A 24,077-nucleotide genomic window follows, 5' to 3' on the forward strand; every position below is an offset into this window, starting at 1 on the left:
TATCTAAACACACCACCACACAGTTTAGGAATAAGGTTCACTCACGACCCACGTTTTGTCCTCTCAAACCAAATGCTTGACGCCAAAATTAAACAGCTTAAGCAAGAAGGCATGCAAAACACCATGCACAAACCAGCAATAGAAAAAGAAGACCTGGCCAAGCTCAAAACAAGTGAAGTTTTTTCACTCACCAAGCCGCTGTCCGCTTTTCATCAGTAACTGCTATCTGCTGATAAAAAGCATTCTTTCGCCAAGGCATTAACCTTTTTTAGCCACATTTTTGTGAGAGTTAGACAGTAATTTAACTTAAAAAACATTTTCATTCATTCGCTCAAACTGCGATGCGTCCGTCGGCGATTCAACAGGTTTATGCTCAAAATAGATCCCGATTTGTGATTGGTTCTCCCGCCTTACTGATGAATTTGAAGAGAATAAACAACTTGATCAAGTTACAAAATATAAGGGCCGATTTCTAAGTGTTTTTGTCTAAGTAGTTATTTCATAAAAGCAATAGACCGCACTTTCCAGAAGTTTACCAGCGTAATAAAACCACTTGGGATGTTGGGAGTACACTCGAAAAGCTTGTAAATCACTCGCCTGCGGCTCGTGATTTACAAGCTTTCTCGTGTTCTCCCAACATCCCGCGTGGTTTTATTACGCTGGTAAACTTCTGGAAAGTGCGGTCTATTGCTTAATTGAACAACTGGGGCCAGCAGTTCACGAGTTGCGGCTGAAGCCAAGCCTGATATGTAAACCATGCAAAGAAAATTCCGTGCAATCTGAAAAAGAGACCATACATTGCATCTTCATTGTGACAGTCAAAACGTTTTTAAGGAAGAACAGACAGAGTTTTGGCCTGTCACGCTTCCTTGTGTTACCACGGGTTTGACAGGTCAGCGGACGCTATTCATTCCCAGTCTCCTGGCGTTTTCCTCAGAACTAAAAAAAACATGTCGTGTTCTCTGTTGTAGTTCGCTTTGCTCATGATTATAGCTTTGATCCTCGCGTTTCTGATCGGAGTCTTTTCTGTTCTGCTTTCTGAGGCATTCTTACTTTACAAATGGTGGACTTCGACAGGAGAGGACACTCGGAAACTCTATCCTCAGCGCACAAAAGTCACCAATCCCGAGGTAATAACATGTAATAATATTTGCGACAAAAACATTACACTTTTCATTTTGTGTTAATCAAGGCTTGTTTTGCTTAGAATTAATATGATCCTTACAATGCTCCTTAACGCCAGTCATCCAGGCACTGCTTCTCCTTTAAAAAGTTTCAACAGAATAAATGTTAACCGTACATGTAAATTGCAGTTGAGCTTAAATTTAATGCATTAATACATGACACGCAAAACCTCGCGGGTGGACAGTTGATTTCTACCTCGATTGTACTGCCTGCGACATTCCAATCTGCGTTTCCTCTGCTCCTCTGTTTCCTCCTGACGGCGCTATCTTTGCTGAGCCAAGCTATGTTGTCTTTGCTCTGTGGTTTCCTGATGTCTCCTTCATCGCTGCTCGCGCTGAATCTGAAGTTGTATGGTAGGATCACACAAACAGTGGGGATGTGACCTTTTTTGTCGTGACCTGAAGAGGAAATTTGAGCACCTTAATAACTGATGCTCATTACAAGTAAATTTTTCATCTCTTTTTCTTCAGTTGCGATCTTGCTCTTTCCTCAAGTGATGAATTTTTTTTTTCCACTGAGAATTAAAACACGTGCACATTCAGCAGTTAAACCAGTGTATGTTATCCTTATGATTGGAATGATATAATATACATCTCCGTCAGGTGGTTACCACAGAAATTCAGCCCTTTAATAGTAACTCTGTACTTTACAGTGTATGTGATCATACTTAGGTCTTAGTAGGTCTTGGGAATAAGACATAATCACCAAAAGTGAAATGCTTGATTTTCAAATAAATTCTCTTAACTACGTACCATAATACATATAGAGAAAATAGTGGGGAGATTATGCATGTTGCTATTGAGACTAAAGTCAGCATGAAGGTGTAGACCCGCCACTGGTTTTGATGACTCAGTCATAATGTTTACTTAATACACATATACAGTACATGCAGAGCAAGGAGTTGTCATAAAAATGATCAAAGACTGAGATTTTTCTTGAAGTCTGGCACTCCCAGAGGGTTTCAAAATAATGTTGATGAAAGGGGAAGTATCACGAAAATTTGCTGTCATTTCAAAACCCAAAAATTATTAAAACCCAAAAATTATTAAAAATTTATTATTAAAAATGTTTGACTGTCTGCAGAAACAACGAAATAATGGTCAAGTTTGTTATCAATTATCACCCCAGTGCAACAAAACTGTCGATTAGTGCCTCTGGACAGAGACAGAGTAGGCTGGTTGGGATTGAAACTTGAAAAATATTAGGCTAATGTTTTTCAAGCTCTCGCATTTTTGTTTCCAAAATGCGCTAGAACATTTCACAAGTTGTTTCTTTCAAGAAATGAGTTGATTTTGTTCCTCTCGTCATTGTAGAATTATTTGGCAGGCAGGTGATTGAAGGTCTTGTTTCATCATTTTTAACAAAAAATATAAAAAAACCTCATGATACTTCCCCTTTAAGGCTGTGCCTACTATTGTTACTGCGCATACGTTCTGCGCATCGCGAGATACTCGGGTTTCCTATGGGTGGTGCCTACTAATACAGGAATATTTTTGCACAGTTTAAAACTATACGGAGAAAGCAGAACTTACCAAATGCTTTTGGTATCTCGAAAGAAAATTGGGGGTAACCATTCATTTTTCAGAGATAATTAAGCTTCGATTTAGGAAAAAATCCCATACATTACTTTATATTTTGGCGCTTTTTAGAGATATTATTGCTTAATTATCTCTGAAAAATGCGAGGCTACACCCAATTTTCGTTTTGGATTCCAATAGGCCTTGCTAAGATCTGCTTTTCCCGCATAGTCATAAACCGCACAAAAATACTTCTGTATTAGTAGGCACCGTCCTTAAGGACACTGACATGCATCAAACCTTAATTCAGCCAGTAAGCTTCTTATTCTTATTCTTGGGTGTCTGATGGAACTCTCTGTTTAAACAATCAGACGTCCTTGTGTAATAAAAAGGACATAGACTGGTTTTGTAAGAAACCTCTCAAAGTGCTGAAATTGGATGACAATTCTCTGGCTTCTTGAAGACTTAAAGTCTGATGGATAACGACATTCACAAGCACTGTATGTTAATACAAGAGAGGAATGTTTTGGTGGTGGTTGGTATCTGAAATAAATCCCTTTCATGTAAAATAAGTATGGGGTACATGAACACTGGGTCTGCCATGTGAAAGTTGCAATTTGAACTCCTTCTATTGAAAATTCCTGAATCATCCCTGGCTTTAATAGTGCCTTCAACTGATACAAATGTTGCTTTTGCAGTTTATTGCAGATTATTTCAAGAAAGATACTGCCACTGAACAAGAATCATGCATGAGTTTAAACTTTCTCATGGCCTTTCTGTGGAGGGAATGGCGAGATTCTCCGCAGATGAAATCATTCTTTCTCAAGAAAATGAACTCGGAGTTCTCAGAAGTCATGAAAGGAAAAGCTGCCAGAAAACTGATTGAGCAAATAACTATTGAAGAGCTCTCACTGGGTACATCTCTGCCAGTCATTAAAGGTGCATGACATTTATGTAGTATAATATATACTGTAATTTATGGTTTTCTTACATTTCCTGTTACTGCCAAGAAAATGTGTGTTCAGAATTCAAGCCAGATACACATAGTTTTGGTTTTGTAGCAGTGAGGTGACTAGGAGCATTAGTGCTACTGTGGGGATGGGTTCTTATTAAGCTGGTTCATCACAGGTTTTTCTTAAGTTCTCGTACCTTAGCCAACAGTGCACTAGGTGATTTTATACTCTTGTCATGTGCAATGATTAGTGAATATTGTCAGATGTATACAGTCACTGGTCTGAATCAAGTATATCAGGAGTGTTAGATTTTGGCTATTTATCTGCCAGAATGATTCAGCAAAAATGACTCTCAACCACCTGGTGTGATCATGTCTGCAATTAGTGATAAATCTTCCACTTATTAAAAACTGGATCATTGTGCATGTATTATGCAATTCCAGGAATTTGATTGGTATTGCCGATGCAGCCATGGTATACGAGCCATTTAACTATGCCCGAGAAATAGCAACCATTAAATTGTCTTCTGGTTGAACCTTGCAAAGGGAAATCAGCAAGATCTAGCAATATTTCTAGATTGTCTGAAATGAAACATAAATTATTATTTCACTCACGTTTGCTGGATATCAGATAATAATATTATATAGTCAACTCAGCGCTACCAGCCTTGTTAGCTATCTATCATCTCATATCCAGTACACGCTGGATATGTTAATAATTGTGTTGTGGTTATAGAAAGCAAAGACAACAGAGACTGTTTTGTAGATTTTTGTTGTGGAAAAAGAGGCCTGGGTCCAATTGCTCGAAGCATGGTTAGTGTTAACCCGGGTTAAGTGCCATGACAACCTATAGGTTTTAATACCTCTTAACCAATGGTTAGCGCTAACCATGCTTCGAACAACTCAGCCTTGGACAAAAAAAATTGATCTTGTGTGTGGCTCTCCTCTCCTCCCTGAATGCCATGAGCATAAACTAAGTTTGTTTTGTTTTAAACCATGTACACATGCACAGTGTACACTAAGCATTTCCTTTTCCCCCGTAGGTGCCACAGTTATGAAGATAGGAACAAAGGACCCCAGGGAGGTTCCCCAGGAGTTGGATATTGCTCTTGATCTTGAATACTCAGGAGGATGCCACATGGCTATACAGGTTGATCTGGTATTTAACAAGTCTGTGTACTTGGCCGTCAAGTTGGCTTCTCTCCGAGGTCGTGCAAGAGTGCAGTTCAGTAGACACCCACTCACTCACTGGTCGTTAGCATTCTATGAGGTGCAGTATGTATGTTTTGTGTGTACACTGCTTTAAAATGATGTAAAGTTGGATCTGTGAATTTTGCGTTGATAGGCTTAAGCCTAATGGCAGCACCTTTACACTTCATAGTTGAAGTGGAGAAAATCATGTACAGTCTCCACAGAGACTTGCATAGATGTTTTTCAAGGAAAGAAAGAAGAAAAGAATAAACTTTTATCACAACCTGGGAATCAAATCCAGGTTGCTCACAGCAAATGGTAAATTTAGATGTAAACTCGCTTTCGACTGGGGCTAAATTCAAAATAATGTTTTGAGTAGACGCCTTGACCATTTACAGCAATTCTAGATCTTACTCATATCAAAACATTTTACTCATTTCATAAGTATAGTTCTCAGCTTGTGGGGACCTTAGCCTTATGCAGGAGCTTCACTCTAAACATTTTATATTCAGTTACTTTCTTTTCTTAGGAACCAGAAGTAGAATTTCAAGCAGAGTCGCAGTTTGAAGGCAAGAACCTACCCCAGCTGACCTCCCTCATTGTAAGCCATCTCCGCAAATCAATACAAAAGAAGCACACCCTGCCTAGTTACAAGATCAGGTACGACCCATTTTTTCAGGAACTTTCACCTCAAGATGAGACCCAGGAGGTCTACGTTCATGACAGTCTGGTCACTGTCGGCAGCCTTGAGGTCACTGTTGTGGGATGTAGCCGTTTACCTGAATTAGAGAATTGGGCGTGGCTGTACTGTAGCCTGTCTGTGGATCTGTTCCCATGGAGTCAACTTGCAGATAACAGGAGAGCCATGTGGCCTACATTTGAGGTGCTCAACATGATAGTCATCCTACTAATTCTGAGATCTAAAGGCCCCCTGAAAATTTCAACAACAACAACAACCAATCATTTAATTTGTCACACTTACAAAACGTTTCTGGTACAATTTTCACATGAACATTGTTTTTTTCAGTTTTTCAAGCTCGTTCCCAAGGACAGGAAGAAGAGAGACCCTGGGAATGACACTTTTTCACTTTGAATTTGCAAACATTTAAAGTGGCTTTGAATCCTTTCCCATGATTTGGTTTAAAACTTTGCAAAACATTGCATCTGAACATGCTGATCACAGATCCACAATAAAAATGGGGGTTATTGAGCTCATTTTTGTTTTATAACCACTTAAAGTTAAAATTTTGGGTGTGTTTAGCAGGTTATACTGTTGCTATGATTACCTATTATGTCAAGAAAACGACCACAACTTGTTTGAACACCAATGATGAGGCATTTATTTGATAACCATTATTGCTGTATCAACTGATAAAGAGTGCGGGTAATATTGATCTACATGAAAGTAGAAGTGTTGGAAAGTCGAGTTACATCTGACGTCATTTTTATTGTCTGCACTCTTACAGGCAATAGCTACGAGCCAATCAATACACAGGAATTTTGACAGAAATTGTAAAATACTTTATTTAACGTGGTTAGTACGCTTGAGCTCAAATTACCACAGACTTCACTATAATATATAACGGCAGCTTTAACCTAGTTTCCAGACCGTGTATGCTAAGATGATCTGTAACCACTTTTTATTTCTGTTGTGTAATATGAGAAGTGAAAGTTTTGTAGACATTGTTTATCAAACTTGGTCTTTGCAGATTGTGATAAGTCGGGAAAACAGTGACATCTCATTTGGTCTAACACTTAGTAAAGAGATCAACGAGGATGACCTTGGTAAAGCCATTGTTATAGAGACAATAGTTACTGATTCTCCAGCATATTCAGCCGGTGTCATGGCTAGAGACATTCTTGTAGCTATAGATGGACACAAGATAGAGTCACTTAAACAAGCAGCTAAAATGATCAAGAATAAAAGCAGGTATTTAAACACTTAAATTTAAAGAGTATCAAACCACTACTGAATTATTATTATTGGTTTTTTTATTCTAAATCCTAAGAATGTGAGCCCATCATGGTTAGGCCTACATGGTGCAGAGTAATACTTCTAATGATAATCTTTATCGTGAGGAGGCCTCAAAATAGGAGAAGCTAGAATGTAAAGATACAATGTACACAGTAAAGGTATCGCTTCGATCGTTCACTATGGCCGCACCCAAATTGTGGAACTCGCTCCCTTAGGAAATCAGAAACATTCATAAACTAGACAAATTTAAACAACACTTAAAAACATATTTTTATCGTTTAGCTTTTAAATAACTTTACTGACATATTATTTTAAATCACTATAGGATTTTTAATTAATTAATTAATTAATTTAGCAAACGATTTTATGTAATTATGTATATGTTATAGTGTTTATCTGTTTTGTTTATTATTTTGCGCATTTGATCATCACGTCATGTTAAAATGCGCGTTACAACTGTTAAGTATTATTATTAACCGGCCTGGGCGCTTTTTTAATTTTGGGCCCATGAGAGTGGACGCTTATTATTTTCCCAATATTTTCAGCAAGTGAGGGCATTTCTAGAGAATTACAAAACAAGGCCATAACAAGTTTATTTTGCTTCAACAAGACAAAACAAAGTGCAAAAGCTAACATAAACAATATAAGAGTTCATTGACTACCGTATCTAAAACCAATTTTGGAACACAACTGAGGCTCGTCTTACTTCACGCTAGGCTAGTACAGAAATGCTTTTTGTTGGGAGGGGGTGGGGTGGGCGCTTATTCGAGGTGGGCGCTTATTCGAAGGGGGGCGGTTAATTGAATAAATACGGTATCAGAAAAAACTCTTAACAGCTCACATTCGGATTATGGATACGAAGCAGTCGTGATATCACTTTAGCCAGACCGCGCTTAAACATGGTTACTCGGGTTTCTGCCCACATGATGCAGGAAGATCCCAGAAGGCACTGAGCCGGACAGCTCTCGCTCATGCAGCCAGGGAGCTTAGTTTCCACTAAAAATTCGTGTTAAAATAACTTAGTATTGCAAAGCTTTTACCTGCGAAAATTTAACCGGGCAATTTTGTTCAATTTCCGCAATCTAAGCCGTGTAAAAATTGAAGGCATGAGAAATGTAGCGTACAAACCGGGATTAAATAGGTTTTATTTTCGTTTTATTATATTTAACTAGATTCACCGCCACAGTTCAACGGCCACCAACAAGAATAACCCAACAAGTGAACCAAGAAAATCCCGACGGCAAAGAACAAGGCAAAACGGTGGTGGACTTCAGGAATGTAGCACTAAACAATGACAGCGAGTCTGAGGATGAATTTGTCAACATTATCGTGCCACTATTTGAAGACGCAGACCCTGAGATCGCCAAATCCGCTGTCAGGGAAATGCTATCGAGAAGCACTGAGCTCAGGCAAAAGGCAGAGAAGAAGCTGAAAGGAAAACAAGGTTTGTGTCAGAGACTGAATATAAGGCGGTGTTACGCTATGTTTCTTTACGCAAGGTGTCTTGCAAACATTGAAGGTTTAACAAGTTGCTAAGTAAGAATGGTTTGCAGGAAACACTACACAGTGTGTTATGACTTGTAACCGATAAAACCATTCTGAGACGATTTATAATAAGTAGTTGAATGGTTTGCAGAAAGCAGAATTCTTTTAATTAACCCTTTACCCTCTGATATCAGAATCTAAATTCTCCTTAGTTGCACTTACACTGTAGAGAATATCAGGCGAATTCATCTTGTGTGATCGTGTCCTTAATTCTCGTCACCACTCTGATTCTGATAAAATGTGATGCCGATCACTGTTAGGGCTTAATTAAAGGGTTTAAGGCGATAAACTTCACCGTCATTTGCCCGGTGTGCCCGCTTCTACGATTTTATAAGCTCTTCGCCAACTAATTGAACCAATCAGACTGCGCGATTTTATCACTGACTTTTCAAAATAGCGAGCACTAACGAAGTGGAGTGCGGAATCGCCACGCATGATCGGCGTAAAAATCGCCTAGTGTGACCGTATTAAGCGTGATCTAGGATATTTCCAAGTTGCTTTGAGCCTCATTGTAAAAGCGAGGCTAAGTGCAAAGTTTTTATTATGAAAATCATTTTTCATTCATGTACAAACAAAACTATTTTTCGTATGAAAAGATTTACACTCAGCCTCGCTTTCATAATGAGGTTCACAGCAACTCGGAAATGGCCTGTTCACTGGCGATCGAATTCGCCGTGATCTGCATATAAAACCGCGTAAGGTGTCGCCGGCTTAAGAAAGATGAACCGTCCGTCTTGTAACGAGCACGCCGATGGGTATCGAACCACTAACCTTCCTAGCGTACACCGGTAGGATACAATAACCGATGAGCTAATGGAAAGCGTCCTGTGTCGTGAGAAATCAACCCATGTAGTTGCGATACTTAAAGGGACACTGTTACGGAGATTTTGCTGTATGTTAGCTAAAGCTGCTCAAATATTTTGACAAAGGACCCCTTCTTTAACGTGGGGAGCAAAATAAATAAACAAATAAATAAATAAATAAATAACCTTTATTTACCCTCGGTAGTGTTTATAGCACAAGTGCTAGTGGGGCCGAGCATTAAACTTCACAAAGAAATAATTTAAATTGAAAATAACATGATTAATTCCCAACTGGCAGGAGGCAGACTAGCTGGCTATTTACAAGCGCGTCCGAGGAGTTGAACTTGGGGCTACAGAGAGACAACTCCATCTGGTGGTCAGAGCGGGACTTGAACCCGGGACTTCCGGATTTCAAGTCCGGCGCCCTAACCACTCGACCACGCTGCCTCTGCGATGGATGTCGATGGGAGCAGGGATGGCGCAATGGTGAGAGCACTCGCCTCCCATCAATGTGGCCCTGGTTCGATTCCTGGAGTTGACGCCGTATGTGGTTTGAGTTTGTTGTTGGTTCTCGTCCCTGCTCCGAGGGTTTTTCCCCGGTTTTCCTCCCGCCACAAAAACCAACATTTCCAAATTCCAATTCGACCTGGAAACAGTGGACGAACAGCCACTCTGTGGATGTGCCACTGAAATTCCCATGTATTATTATTATCATCATCATCATCATCATCATCATCATCATCATCATCATCATCATCATCATCATCATCATCATCATCATCATCATTATTATTATTATTATTATTATTATTATAAATCGCTGTTAGAGTATCGGAAAGAAAATATGAGATGATTTCTCCGAGGAAGAATAAATTAAAATATGTTTTTAACGATTTTTCCAAAAACACATAAGGAACTTGAAAAGATTGGGCAATTTTTTTCAAGTGGCAGTTCATTTCCATCAACTGACAAAATTGATTGATACTAGTTTCTGTGCACTAGTAGGGTTATTTTTAACAAAGTTGTCTCATTATATTAACGTTCCCAACGATACAAATATGTTTTTTCGCTATTCAAAGTAACACTGAAAATATGTGACACTGATCCTTAAAGCATCAGTGAGTAGTTCAAAAGTCCGCCGGGTCATTCTGCTACAGTAATGTTAAGCTGTCCAAATGTTCACTCTGTTCTATGTTTGTTGTCAACAGCAAAGAAAGCTTCTCTTGGGGCTTCAAGCCAAGAGAACGGCACTCAAATAAAGCCTGGAATCGAGCAGCAAGTTTCCAGGTACGTTAGTTTTTTTAGCTTTTTGTCAAACAAAAGAAGGTGAAGATGAAGTTCAAAACCCAAGTAACCCTTGCGTTCTACACTGTCAGTTCTGACGTAGAACATGCGGATAAATGCGTCGGCAACTGTAGCCTGCGAACGCAGACGTATTTCTGGCTGTCGCTTCTCTTCGCCGAAAAATAACGGCGGAGAGAAGCGACAGCTGGAAATACTTCTGCGTTCGCAGGCTACAGCAACCGGCGAACCTCTGTCGAGCCTCAAGACAAATTGATCGAGATCACCAGTCAGAAATTAGAGCGGTTTTTGCTCTTGTTTAGTTTGTTGCTGTTGTTTTTTCACTGCAGAGTGCACATGTTACTAAAAAATTCAGTACGAGAATTTCTTCCAACATTCTAAAATTTCTTGCATTTTTACTTGTTTATGGGTAAGAGGGTGTTTACATGTGAAAAACTCGCACCGGTGCGAGTTTCATACTGATCTAGCGTTGTGATTTCATACCATGTTTACATGAAGGGATGAGATTTCATTCCGCGTTTACACGAAGGGACACTTCATACCGGCGGACGTGTGTTACTACCCGTTCCAGACTCTCCGGAGAGTGATTTCGTGCCGGAAAGAACAGACGTACCGCGTTTACATCACATCGGAAAGAGTTTTCGTACCGGGTCACTGGAGTGAACTCTTACTGGAGCGAAAGTCGCGCCATTATCATGTAAATACCACCTAAGTCTGTACACGGTCAAGTAACCGTTCTAACTTTTTGCACTCTCACTTTTTTCACCAAAGAGATGAAAAGGCACCTGGACTGCCCTCCAAGAGCACAAAACAAGACTCTCCAGTAGTACAGGGGAGGAACACAGACCCACCAGCTCAAGAAACGGACAAGAAAGCTGCCCCGCCCAGTGCCACCATTCCGGCAACACCGGGAAACGACCAAATGTCCGTGTCACCACAGCAGGCTGTGGATGGACTAGACAACGTAAAAACCAAGCTAGTGTCAGCGTGCACGGTATGGTTGACAAGTCCTTTGAGTCTTGTTAAGGAAAATTATGTAATGTTTAAAACACGAGCAGCAGTGTTTTATCGGGATTTAAAACCACGAGGTGCTGTCGAGTGGTTTTAGACCCGATAAAACACGTGCTGCGAGTTTTTTGAACGGCTTCAAAAACATTCCTGAAAAAGCTTGTGTCAAGAGAGCTCGTAATAATGATGCTTTTGTGAACGTTGGAAATTAGTATACGAGAAAAACATTAAACACCGCATACTAATAAGGAGGAGGTTTTATCGCGTTTTAAAACCACTGCACATGACGTTTTATCGACCATTTGATAGGTCAATGGACTTATGAATTATTAATGAATTTTTGAAAGTATATACCGATAGTCCCAATTGAGGCAGATAAGTATATCCACCCTCTGGAAGATTCGATGTTTTGAATTTGTTTTAGAGGGAGTCAATGAGCGGGCCTCCGTCCAAATGCTCATGTGTGTAGCTTTTGTTTGTTGTTTCAGTTGTCCATTTCTTTCATCCATTTATCTTAAGATGCTTTTTGCAACCAGACGCAGGCTCTTTATAATAGGAGCACAGTTTATGTTCACACTTGGTACTCGAGGACTAGTGCGTGGGCACCGGGCACAACATATAAACGCGTGCAGACTGGGAACCGGTGCATACTTCAGTGCCCGAATTCTGGCGTGGTTACCTGATAAAAGGTGTGTTCACATTAGTGCCTTACTGGGGTACTGTGCTCGGGAACCAAGTGTGAACATAGCCTTAGCCTCAGCAGGGCCTAAGTTGTCTGCATCCAAAAACAACTGCATGAGTTTCACTTAATACAAAATTATACTGTCATTGATGTTAACTCGATACCAAACTCGTTTACTTCTCAAGTTACTATAAAATAAATAGAGTTGATAATCATTTGGAGTTTTTCAATGCGAGAGAAATATTTTCCGAGGAGAACTTTATCGGTTTTTTGTTCTTTATTCAGGAGCCGGTTTGGAATGAAACTGTGAAGTTTGATGTCCTTAAGAAAGACCAGTACTTGAACTTGTGCATCTGGAGCAAATCACAGGAGAAGACCGACAAGGACATTCTTCTGGGCTATGTAAGTGTCTAGACCTCTAACAATGCTTTTTTTCCTCTCAAGTCGAACGAGAAGCGAAACTTAAGAGCGGACGCCGCGTAAACTCTAGACTTCAAAGAGCTACGATGGTTTACAGGTCTCTGCACGAGTTGGCTCCAAACTATCTTAGTTCTAAATTTGAAAGGCGAGAAGTCGCATATAACCTAAGGGACTCTGAAAATAAACTCAATGTTCCATTACCGTGCACAAACTATTACAAAAACAGCTTCAGCTATTGTGGCGCCATTCTCTGGAACAGTCTTCCTTGTAACTTAAGGGAAGCAGAGTCCCTTGGGCAATTTAAGCGATTACTAAAAGAACTGTAAGGCACGGCATTCGTGGAAAGCAGCATTTTTATTTAAATATTTTTATTATATTAGTATTAGGCATTTTTAAAGCTGACAAATTTTGTTCCGTGGATAAATAAAGATTACCATATCATATCATATCACATCATATCATATCATATCATATCATATCATATCATATCATATCATATCATATCATATCATATCATATCATATCATATCATATCATATCATATCATATCATATCATATCATATCACTTGTCAACGAAGAAAAGTAAAATGATTCGTTTAACACGCGTCAAGCGATTTTTCGGACTTTCTGGTGGGTTTTGCTCTTTGCTTGGCTTTCTTTGAGGAAGAGAAAAACAGCTGTTCCTTGTCACTTGTTGTTTTGTATAAGTTGCAGTTACGCTAGGCAATTTGCAATTTGTTGTGAAATGAGTGCCACCAAACTGTGTTTGTTAAGATACAAATTGCGTAAATCTCCGAGTCTGGAGCATTCCTTTTTTTTGTCCTTTCCTTTGTGCAGTTTCAGTGTTACATTTAAGTCCACTAAGCCACTAAGACCTACAGTGAACTCTCGAGGTATCTCGAACAAGGAAATTTCGGAAACGTGGCTCGATTTTCTCGTCCCTGCAGTGAATTCTGAGCGTTTTGAACGTACGTTTATTAACACGTGCCATTTTTACATGAGTTAAAATGTTAGTGTACTCTTTCACCTTATTTTTCTTTCAGTTTAGTTACGTGTTTTATTATTGAAAACGTTTCATGTTTGTTGAAAGGTGTAAGACTTTATTAAAAGTCTTTATTCATATAGTTTAAGGATAGCAACTAGAAAATGGGAGTGAGAGAGAGGCGGATTAGAATAAGTGTAACCAGTATTCAGGGGTTGACAATTTTCCTTTCGAAATGCGAGAGGTTGGAGATAACCGTTGTTCAAGTGTACATGAGTCTCCTGCACTTCGAAAGCTCAGCAGAAACATGCGTTCAAATCCCAGCGTTTGTAGTCAAATTATTGTCGCAGACATTTCACTTACTTGTACTCCATGTAAACTTGTTTGCAGATAACCATTCCACTGATGGACATTGCACTGAGCTGTTTGTTTTTGTCGTCCAAGAGGCATGAGGAGTGTTATGTGTTGATTTCTCCACATTCGGACAGGATCATCTCAAAGTAATTTGAAGTTTGTTATTGTGTAAACTTTGGGTCTTCAGAATCCGCCAATAATTTACCCGCCCTCCTTTTGGCTCGTCACGCAATCTTTCTTCCCCCAACGGGAGGAAAGATTGCGTGACGGGCCAAAAGAGGGTCTGCAAGGGAAGCTACCAATAATTGAACAAACCTAAACCCTGGCGAGCTTGAACTTGCGCCTGTGCTCCCAAACGGGCTCAGGTTTGCATTTCATAAGATTCTGAGGCTAGACGCGCACTTAAAATTGTTTAGAATCCAAATTTGCAGGCAAGGGGGATTTGGCATTTAGTTTGGAATGGTGGCCTAATAATTTGCTCATCATAAATTCGAGTTTCATACTTCAATATTCGTTACCAACGTAAACAGGACAAGGCAGTAGAAGGGTTATTTTCTTTTCCATACAAATATGGTTCGAGCTAGAAACGTAGTTCAGCGCGATTCAGGTAACCTGAAGGAGCTCCGTCAAGGGATGTATTTAACCTCAGTTTTTATAAAAATTGTGACTTTGTGCTTACTTTCAAAAGCAAATTTGTTATAAAGTTGATGAAGGATCATCGCAGTTAGGTACGCAACTTAAGCAGTTACGAAAAGAAAGCTTAAAAAAAATTCAGGCTGGTTCGAGATTCGAACCCAACACGCGTACGATATTCGAATCCCGTTTCAGCCTGATTGTTTTTCGGGCTTTCTTTTCGCAACTCATCTGCGACAGTCTTTCATCTATTTGCTAACTATTTTCATCCGCAGTTCATGTATATGAATTTTTTTCATAGAGGGGTTTCCAATTGAGTGTCGTAAAACCAAAACCAAAGTAATTACTCTGGCCAATCGTAACAGATGTAAACAACACAACGAGCCAACACACCGAGAATTCGAAGCAAAGACACGTAACTGTCGCCAAGCGCGGGAAAACGCGTGCGAGCGAGGCACGATTGGTTTTAGTTTTACATCTTATTAGTTGAGAAAGTGGCACGAGTTTTATCAACCAATCACAGAGCGTAGTTATGCAAAACCAAAGCAAAAACGCAATTACTTTCGGCACTCCGGCAATTGAAAACCGCTCCATCTTGAGTTATTTATTAAACTTACCTGTCTGACATATCTTGTTTTTAGCCAGCCTTACCTACGCAACCATCCCGGACTAAAGGAAAAGCTTTGCTGTGGTGATATCACGCTGATATTCCGTCACACGCCATCATTGATGGACTGTGATGAGTCTATACTGGAGAAAGTGGACTCACTCAAAGAATCCGAACCCAAGGTAAAGCATCACATGACTTGACGTGACGTGACATGGTGTCACATGACTTGAAGTGACGTGACATGAAATGACATGACATGGCACGCGGTGACATGGCATGACAGACATGGGAAGACAAGGCGTTAAGGCAATAAAGATTCAAGGCATTAAGATTTAATCCATTCAATGCTTCTGAATCTAACCAATTGCCTTTCTTCCTGTATAATGTAATTTTGCTCAAAATACATCTTGGCCTGTAATTTGGGGGAGCAGTAATGGCTCAGTGATGAGACATATGGCACTAACCTCCCACCAATGTGGCCCGGGTTCGATTCCCAGAGTCGGCGTCTTATGTGGGTTGAGTTTGTTGTTGGTTCTCGTCCTTGCTCCGAGACGTTTTTCTCCGGGTACTCCGGTTTTCCCCTCTTCCGGTTTTCCCCAACGCTTCTAAATTCTAATTCGATCTGGAAAGTGTCCCCAATAAGTGCTCTGCGCTAAATACATTGTCGTGATTTACTTCATTTTATGACAAGACTGACATAACTAAATAGAGTTCATATGACCAACAGGACATGCCAAGCTTGTGAGGCAGGCAAAGTGAGTGATAAGGCTTGACGGAGAAGATATGACGCTTTTCTGAAGATGTTATGCTTTTTCTTTGATATTTGCCTTCCAGGATAAAAGCCAAGGAAAAGACACTCTTGAAAGGTAGAAAGTCCTTCCTAGTTGACATGAGGTTTCTTTACGTCTCGTCAAATCTTTTGAATTAAATTTGTGAGTCATGACTTAACCATGATCTTGTCATACGAAAGGCCAAAAATGTAACCCTCAGATCTGCGACGTAATTTCCGGTTTAAATTTAAGCAGCATTTATTTTACGATGTTCTTGAATGGTTTATGTATTGACATTGATCATTTTGATCGTATTTTTCAGTCTGGAGCCTCCAAAACATCAGTTTATTTTAACACAGTTCTACTTCCCCACAAGATGTAGCTACTGCAATAAAAAGGTATGTGTTTTACATTTTTTTTTTCTTATGAGCCAATTTGTTAAATTATAGCAATTTTTTCTCCAAAATGCCGGCAACAGATTTGAATGAGTTAAAATTGAACTGAATGGGAAACTGATACCAGCACTGGAAAGAGCACCGTTACTTTAGTAACTTTACAAAGTTTCAGCATATTAGGTAATAATATATCAGCTAAGGAAATGTAAGATGAAATTTGACAAATTTACAGACGTTTGTATGACTGGGGGTATACGTCATATCCCCAGTCATACAAACGTCTGTAAATTTTTCATTTTTCAACTTACATTTTCTCAGCTGATCTTACACCTGATATGCTGAAACTTTGCCGGGTTACTAAAGTAAAAGTGCTCTTTCTAGTGCTGGTATACGTTTCTAAATTTATCTTATTTGAATTTTCGGCCGCCAATTTTGGAGAAGGATCTGTTAAGTGTCGTAAAACCAAACTGAAAGTACACACTCAAACCAATCACAGTAAACAGGGCGTTTTCCCTTTGTCAGGACTGGCCGGCTGGCCAAACCGGTCAGTTCGTAAATGGAACGTACCAATTTGCAGGATAAGTTTTATTCTAGTCCTTCGAATTTCTTCAAAATAGCGCATACCAGTTTCGGAGTGATTTTTTCGCACCACCATTCCTTCAAAATGACGCATTTGATCTGAACCCAAATGGAAAGCACTGTTAGACAACATAATGAACCAATCAGAACTCGGAACAAATAAATGTAGCTGCGTCAAGGGCGTGCGAGCAAGTTACGATACGTTCCACGGGGTTAAGAAAGTGACGCGATTCGTTCTAACCAACCATGGCACACAGGAACACAAAACCAAAGCAAACCCGAAATTACGTTCGAGCCTCAACTGAAAACCGCTTCATCAAATTCCTGTAATGATTGGATAACAAAAGAAAAACGGAAGGATCTGCCTATTGCCAAACCAAGGGAACCACGTTGCTTGCACTCTGTACTATTTATGACGTCATTTTATGGTCTTAAAGAGTGTAGACCATAGAAAACTGCCGTCGATTTTTTTTTTGTACTATAACGTGGAAACAGACGAGAGGATTTGGCTTTATTTTCCATTTTTCCCTCTAGAAAGTGCGCGCGTTACATCTGACCTCATATTTCAGTATTGTCTGCACTCTTATAGACAATAGCTCCGAGCCAATCAGCGCGCGGGAATTTTGATAGTTATTATAAAAAGTGTTATGTAAAGACGACTTTAAACCAATCATAGCGCCTGCTTACTAAAGTCTATTTTTTCAATTTGGTTTGGCTCATGATCTAGGTGTGGACTAAAGTTGCCTTTCAGTGTAGGACATGCGCCATGATTTGCCATAAGAAATGTTTGCAGAATTGTATGAGTTATACGCACTGCGTGCGGTAAGTGTATACATTTCTGGAAAGTAAAATGTCAGTTCAAGGATATGTTTAAGGATAAGCAGCATTCTCAAAAATTATCTTTCAGTGTTTCATGCAATACATCAAACACGAGACACAGTGTTTCATCACGAGACCGAGTGTTCATCTTTTTGAAAGAATGAATCGTCAGACGAAAACGACGCACAAAATGTCCTCAAGAAAGCCTAGATTCCTTTTGTTGTAAAGAGTTTTGCCGTTTGAATCGCTCTTTTCGACATGGTCATTTGAAATCGTATGCAATTGTTTCGCTGCAAACTTTACGTAGTTTTACTGCGGATTTAATATACAGGCTCTGTGAATGGTATGTCTGTAAGGTGAGACTCGGTAGTTTAAGGTGCGCTCGATTGACCCTATTCCGGAATAGGAATCCATACAATGATGACAAGAAATCCTTCATGAGAGCTTTTTGGAGTTACTGGAGTACAATATGGTTCTTAAATTATCGTGTATCAGCGAAAGTTGCACAAATTTACTTCTCAAATTTACTTAAAAAGAGAAATCTAGCAGCTATTCCGCTTATTCTCATTCCGGAATACGGTCAGTCGAACGCAATTTCAATCTCCTATTTTCAGGCAAGTTAGCGCGTATTTAGTTTAGTGATGTGTAAAAAAAAAGTTGAAATTTTGTAGCTTTATTTGACTTCAAAAAGGTCATTGAATTTCTCCGTTGTTGTAAGCAGTGCGGCCAAATCCACACCTGGTTGGTTTTCAAGAAAGCCATCGAAAGCAGAGAACAACGGCAAAGTGAAGAAAGAAGAGGAACCTAAAGACGGGCAAGAGTCGATTGCAGAAGGGTCAAGTGAATCAGAGGTTGATCGCCTGGTCACCAAACGAGAAAAATCATCCGATGAAGACGAAATGAAAACAATGGCCAACGGAGAGCGGACGGAAACAAGTGATGAGGTAAGTTGGGAGTCATTCTTGTCCCCAGAGCCCCCTCCCCTCCCCCCACCCCCCGAGTCTCTTGGTCGGAGGGACCTTGGCACGAAAAACGGAGAGCTCGAGAGACAGAAGATTTGAACGAGAATGGGAATCGTTTGGGGGTGTTTGAGCAGTTGGTGACAGTTAGTCAGAATTTTGTCTGTTTTTCTCTGTTTTGTCTTTGGAGAAACATCACATGTTAAACAAAAAGAAGCCAAAAATCTTAGAATCTTAGACGGAATATCGTCTCTCGTGTGCCATGGCCTACCTGGCTAAGAGACTCGAGGGGCTCTGGGGACAAACATGTACGCGAGCAGACTTTTTCCCGCCAGAGTGCATAGGTTTGAACTTCATATGTCGGTTTGTTTTCTTGCTTCGTTTCTCGCATTTTGTTTGTTTGTTGTTGTTTCTTTTTCTTATCTGTTACGCTCTTTTTTACGTTCAGTTCAATTTTCATATTTTACAGTCAGGAAGCAGTGAACAGACAGCTAATCCAAACGAACAACTATTGAATAAGAGAGACAAGGGGCTAGAAGCGAGTGATATTGCAATTGCTTCAGAGAGAGTACGAGAGGTCAGTGATGTCTTCAAATTTGGATCATCTACAGTCATTTGCAGAAATGGTCGAGGCAATCTCACTTAAGAATTTTATTCGAGACATTTCCCCGCATTAATGTTGTTTCAAAACTCATTAGTGATTCAAAAGCCCATTGACCTATCAAATGGTCGATAATACATCACGTGCAGGGACTTTACATCGATAAACCTCCTTCTTATTAGTATGCGGTGTTTTTCTCGTATGCTAATTTCCAACGTTCGCAAAAGCATAGTTGTTATGAACACACGCTTTTCCAGGAATGTTTTTGAAACCGTTCAAAAAACTCGTAGCACGTGTTTTATCGCGTCTAAAACTGCTCGCTTTTTCAAGCATTGCTTAAATTCTGGGATTACATCGGAAGCACTGGCTCGACTGTCAGCCACTGTTCGGGAAATGAACCCGCGAAGTGTCTCCTCTCGGGAAGGAAAACCGGACCCGAGTGAGCGGCGGAAATTCAGCCGAGGCCAAACGAGGACGCAAAATGTCATTGCAATACAGCTTTGCACGTGCACCCATGACAAAAAATAGAGAGATTTAGAATTGCGGGCGTGAGAGAGATTCGCGTTTATGTTTTCTTGAAAACATTACTACACACTTGAGAATAGCACAAAAAAAAATTCTGACCTTTGATGGAACCCAAAAGTACTCAATTTTACTGAGAAACTGAGAACAGTGAGAGGCCAATATAGGGTAAACATGGCCACGTGGTCATTTCTGCCGTTTTGCCGTAAACATAATTCTTAATTTCTCTAATACTGAGACCAACTTGCGTCTGCGTGCGTGAATTACCAAGCGGTGCGCCATCTTGTGTGCGAGTTTGAGCTTGATCAAATTAAATGTACGCAGACGAGAATCTGATTGGCTGGAAACTGTTGGATAGAAACTGCCCCCTTAGTATGCACTGTTTTGTACTGCTATAAAGTTTGCGGTATTCCTTCAATTTAACAACCTCTCAATTTTTTTTAGGCCGGCAGGGAACTGTTTTCTAACCTTCCGCTGGAGGCTAGAAAAAATAAGTTGCAAGACATGGTAAGACTAACTTTTTATGCTTAGTGCGTCAGTACTTCGTCTCTGAATTTACAGGGAGGATTATTTCCAACCTATGAAAGTAATTTTTGATGGTATTGTTGGTCAAAACTCGAACAGAATTACAAATATTGAAAAGAGTTTCTTGGCTGGAAAATCGATACTGGGTGGGGGGGGGGGGGGGGGTTGCTATTTTGTCAAACTTTCCGGTTTGAAGTTTCGAAATTTAGTTGCCGAATGGAACAGTATTTCCCTGTTAACTGCAACTGACTTGAAAACAAGCCCGTTCCATTTACGAGTTTTCCCACGCAAACCGAAATACCTACGTTGGAGGAACTGGAGCCGAGTAAGAATGGACGAATGGAACGATATTTTCCTCAGGTTTTTCCGATTTTCCGGAAAGTCATGAAAACCTCGCGAGGTATACCCAAAATTCCGAAATTTTATTTCGGAAAAAATCTGTTCCACTCGATTCCAGACCCTAAATTTCCGGAATTATGTGTTCGAATGGAAAGCACGCCAATTCTTGGACGTTTTTAAAGGCGTTTGGTGACAGTTTTGAAAATTTTTTTTACGATGTTGTTGACAAGTAACGGAAACCTGCAATCCTGGTCAATATTTTCTGGGACAAATACGAAAATAGCGTTGGCAGTGTACATTTGTCTTCTGGATATCTATAACCAGTCGCCATAAGCTTGGTGATGCTATCATTGCGAATTTTTGGCAGCCCCACCCCCACTCCCCCCAAACAGTGTTGATAGCCACTGAAATCATTCGGACTGTACATAAACACAGCAACATGACAATATCGCATGGTGATGGGGGAGAGGGGAGGGGGTGGGTATTTCGTGTTGAGTTTGGAAGTCGTCCCAACATTTTTGGTCTGGATTCTAGAACGTATACAAACACTTGTCTAGATGAGCAGTTTGTTTTTCTTAGATGAACAAATTACAGGTGGAAATAGATGAAGAGAGTGAAACGCGTACAGAGCTGTACGAAAAGAGAAGGCAAGCGAAAGAGAGGAAACAAAAGGCTGTTATCGAGTCTTTACTGGTAAGTTTCTTCAACCACTGATTGACTAGTAGTGGAGATCCCCCTGGGGGAGGGAGGTACTCCCATATATAAGCTACATGGGCATGTGCCCCTGTGAAGGGTTTGGTTTTCAAGTAGTTTAGTGGAGTATAGAAATCAGAGAGTTTTGGTCTAGAATAGGGTATCATTTTGCAGAAAAATGATCAATTGCTTGAAGAATTTAGACTAGACTTAGTCTCCTTCGCAGCTGTTGTTTGAGCTTGTCACGCAACGCGCCCAAACAACGGCTGCGAAGGAGACTAGACTAGACTCGGTTTCCCTGGAACTGACACTTAAAAAAGGTGTTTAGTTGTTGTTGAACACGTAGAAGATTTTGCTTTGCTGGACTGTAACAGTGAACGAGTTTCTGGAAAATAGTGAGTCCATGATAGGGAAGGATTTTTGGTCTTTTAGTCTAGAATAGGGTTACAAAATGCAGCTGAACTGGTCTGGTTAGGGGTAAGGATTTCAGAGTCCCAGCAAATCCCCCCCCCCCCCCCCCACGCCCCAAGTGGACAACGGAGAGGAACGACAATCGATGAGAGTTGTTCGGAGTTTGTCGCGTAAGATCACCGACATTTTAATAAGAGCAACAGAGAGTTCGAACTCTTGCTTTCCTTTGACCTACACCTCTCACTTGCACTTACCGTTTTTGAGTTCCCAACTGTTCAAGACAAACCAACCGAGTTCAAACACTCCCTTGCCTTAGACCGGCAACTCTCATTGGATCACAGAGTTTGAACCACCCCATGCTCCCATTTGCTCGTTCTTTTCTGCCCAAGTTTACCAGTCGTCGACTAAACTTGTGCTGAGTGACACCAATAAAGCAGCGGCCAATTGTTCCAATATTGTTGTACAATAGTTGTTGTATAACAATGATCAACGCGACGACGAAGTCTTCCAACATCACGTCAACAGTCATCCACAATTGTTGTTTCTCTATGTAGGGCAAATCCGAGGAGAGGAGTCAAGCGTTGGCGATGCTCATGTTACAGTACTGTGCTGGATATCAAAGCTGTGTTGAAACCGAAGAACTCGATAGATATCAGCTGTGATCTTTAATGCTACAACAGGGATGAGAGAACAGGGAATATAAACCTTAGTTTACAGTAGCTACACATGCGCAAAGACTAGCACGAGAGCCCTTACACTTCTCCTTGAAAAATGACTTAGCTGTAGCATAAGCCTAAGCACTATTTTGGGGGGAGGATGGGGAGGGCCCTTTTTTATTGTTATTTTACGTTCATTTTTACGTTCATTCCTTTCCAGTGATTGGAAACTTTAAAACAATTCTTCAACAGAATCTGATCGAGCCCAACTTGGTCGGTACTTACCTTTTTTTCTCAAATAAACGCCTGGTGCGTTTATCACAATTTGACCTGATTTGAAGGTCATTAAATAAAAATTCAGTAACTCAAAGGCATGGCACGCCTACGGAAATTGTTCCGAATAAGTATTGCCTGCTACTAAACCCCATGGAATTGAATTAACTCATTTTTAGTTGAGGTTGAGCTTGTAATGACTGTCAAATTTTAGTTTCACGTTTTTAATAGTCAAAAATTCTCATTGAGAAGTGTAAATCTAAAATAAGACAATTCAAAGTTGACGGTTATTCTGGAAAACCCTGGAACAACGAGCTCCAACGATAAGCCGAGCGATGAAGAAGCTCATTATCAGTGGCGTCTGGATGAGTGACTTCGCGCTTGCGGCAAAAAAGAAACGTCGAAGGGTGCCGAAAAATACCCGAAGAAAATTTCTCGCCTTTGGTCTTTTATGCAGCACAGGAATCTTGGGAGTCGTGGTGACAGATATTCCTTTGTTTTCAGTTATCATTGCCATCGAAGAGCATAGCCACAAACCTATGGTTGTTTATTATTTACCCAAAAGTTTTCGTAGATTCGAACGCAAATTTCAATACGAGAAGAAGGCGTTTCTCTTCATGAGCTCAAGTTCAAGTTACAAGTTTATTTTCTGCCACTATACATGACATTATAAGTGTAATAATGATAAAATAAAGGTAGCTAGGAAGCCAATGAGAAACCACAAGGCTTTTTTCAATGAACCATCCATTATTATAATTAATTTAGGCAAAAGGCACGATCCTAGAAGGCCTGGAACAAAATACTGAGTTTCATTCGGGACGTCCCTGTTGGGAAAACGGGAAACTATTATTTTTTCTGATGTTGTCTTCAGAATGGAAATTTACCAGTGCAATAAACTAAAACAGAATTGCGACATTTATCTCTCAAACTAAATTTTTGAGGGGTTGTGGTAAATGATAAACAAACACTGGATTAACAAAGTATAACGGGGTTAGTTTCTAAAGAATCTGTGATGTTGCGTCAGTGGGGAGTGGAAACGAAAGTTCAGTTTTATCAAAATGAGTTGATAAAGTAATTTGGCCTCCATAAAGAGATTCTAGGGCTCATATTTCGAGTGTTAGCTCTAGCGAAGGGCAAAGTAGTTTGTTTTTTTAATGAAAGACAATAAAGTTCCTATTTTTATTCATTTACCTGAAAATTCTTGAAAGACTTAATATTGTTCCAAGGGGTTTGAAATTACAGTTATATACATTATGTATAGTAATAGAGATTATGTTTTTTTTTACAAGTTGTTATTGACATCTTGATAAAATATGTATAAAGGCTTGTAAACAAAACGGAGAAATAAAGTCAACAAATTCTAAATCAATATTAT

The 24,077-nt window shown here is 40.0% G+C and overlaps 1 protein-coding gene across 1 annotated transcript; it reads left to right on the forward strand.

The window, feature by feature from the left end:
• Positions 1–923: 923 nt before the first annotated feature.
• On the forward strand, positions 924–24,071 carry LOC146481466 (PDZ domain-containing protein 8-like). The gene is made up of 19 exons (XM_085108246.1): positions 924–1,130; positions 3,401–3,641; positions 4,698–4,924; positions 5,375–5,728; positions 6,555–6,775; positions 7,993–8,264; positions 10,377–10,455; positions 11,242–11,464; positions 12,446–12,562; positions 13,954–14,063; positions 15,192–15,339; positions 15,995–16,026; positions 16,253–16,328; positions 17,632–17,726; positions 18,445–18,667; positions 19,152–19,259; positions 20,250–20,312; positions 21,249–21,362; positions 22,328–24,071. Exons 1-19 carry the CDS (start codon positions 984–986, stop codon positions 22,433–22,435), a joined length of 2,958 nt encoding a protein of 985 aa, XP_084964372.1. The 5' UTR covers positions 924–983; the 3' UTR covers positions 22,436–24,071.
• The last annotated feature ends 6 nt before the right edge of the window (positions 24,072–24,077 follow it).

This window comes from Pavona decussata, unplaced genomic scaffold, assembly GCF_977016875.1.
Source record: "Pavona decussata unplaced genomic scaffold, jaPavDecu1.1 SCAFFOLD_49, whole genome shotgun sequence".
NCBI lineage: Eukaryota > Metazoa > Cnidaria > Anthozoa > Scleractinia > Agariciidae > Pavona > Pavona decussata.

Bases quoted from the DNA above. Each gene is read 5' to 3' on its own strand.
- LOC146481466 (XM_085108246.1), top strand. From the start codon at position 984: ATGATTATAGCTTTGATCCTCGCGTTTCTGATCGGAGTCTTTTCTGTT. The intron at 15,340-15,994 runs GTAAAGCATCAC...TTTGCCTTCCAG, and splicing joins TCAAAGAATCCGAACCCAAG to GATAAAAGCCAAGGAAAAGA. The intron at 18,668-19,151 runs GTAAGTTGGGAG...CATATTTTACAG, and splicing joins GGACGGAAACAAGTGATGAG to TCAGGAAGCAGTGAACAGAC.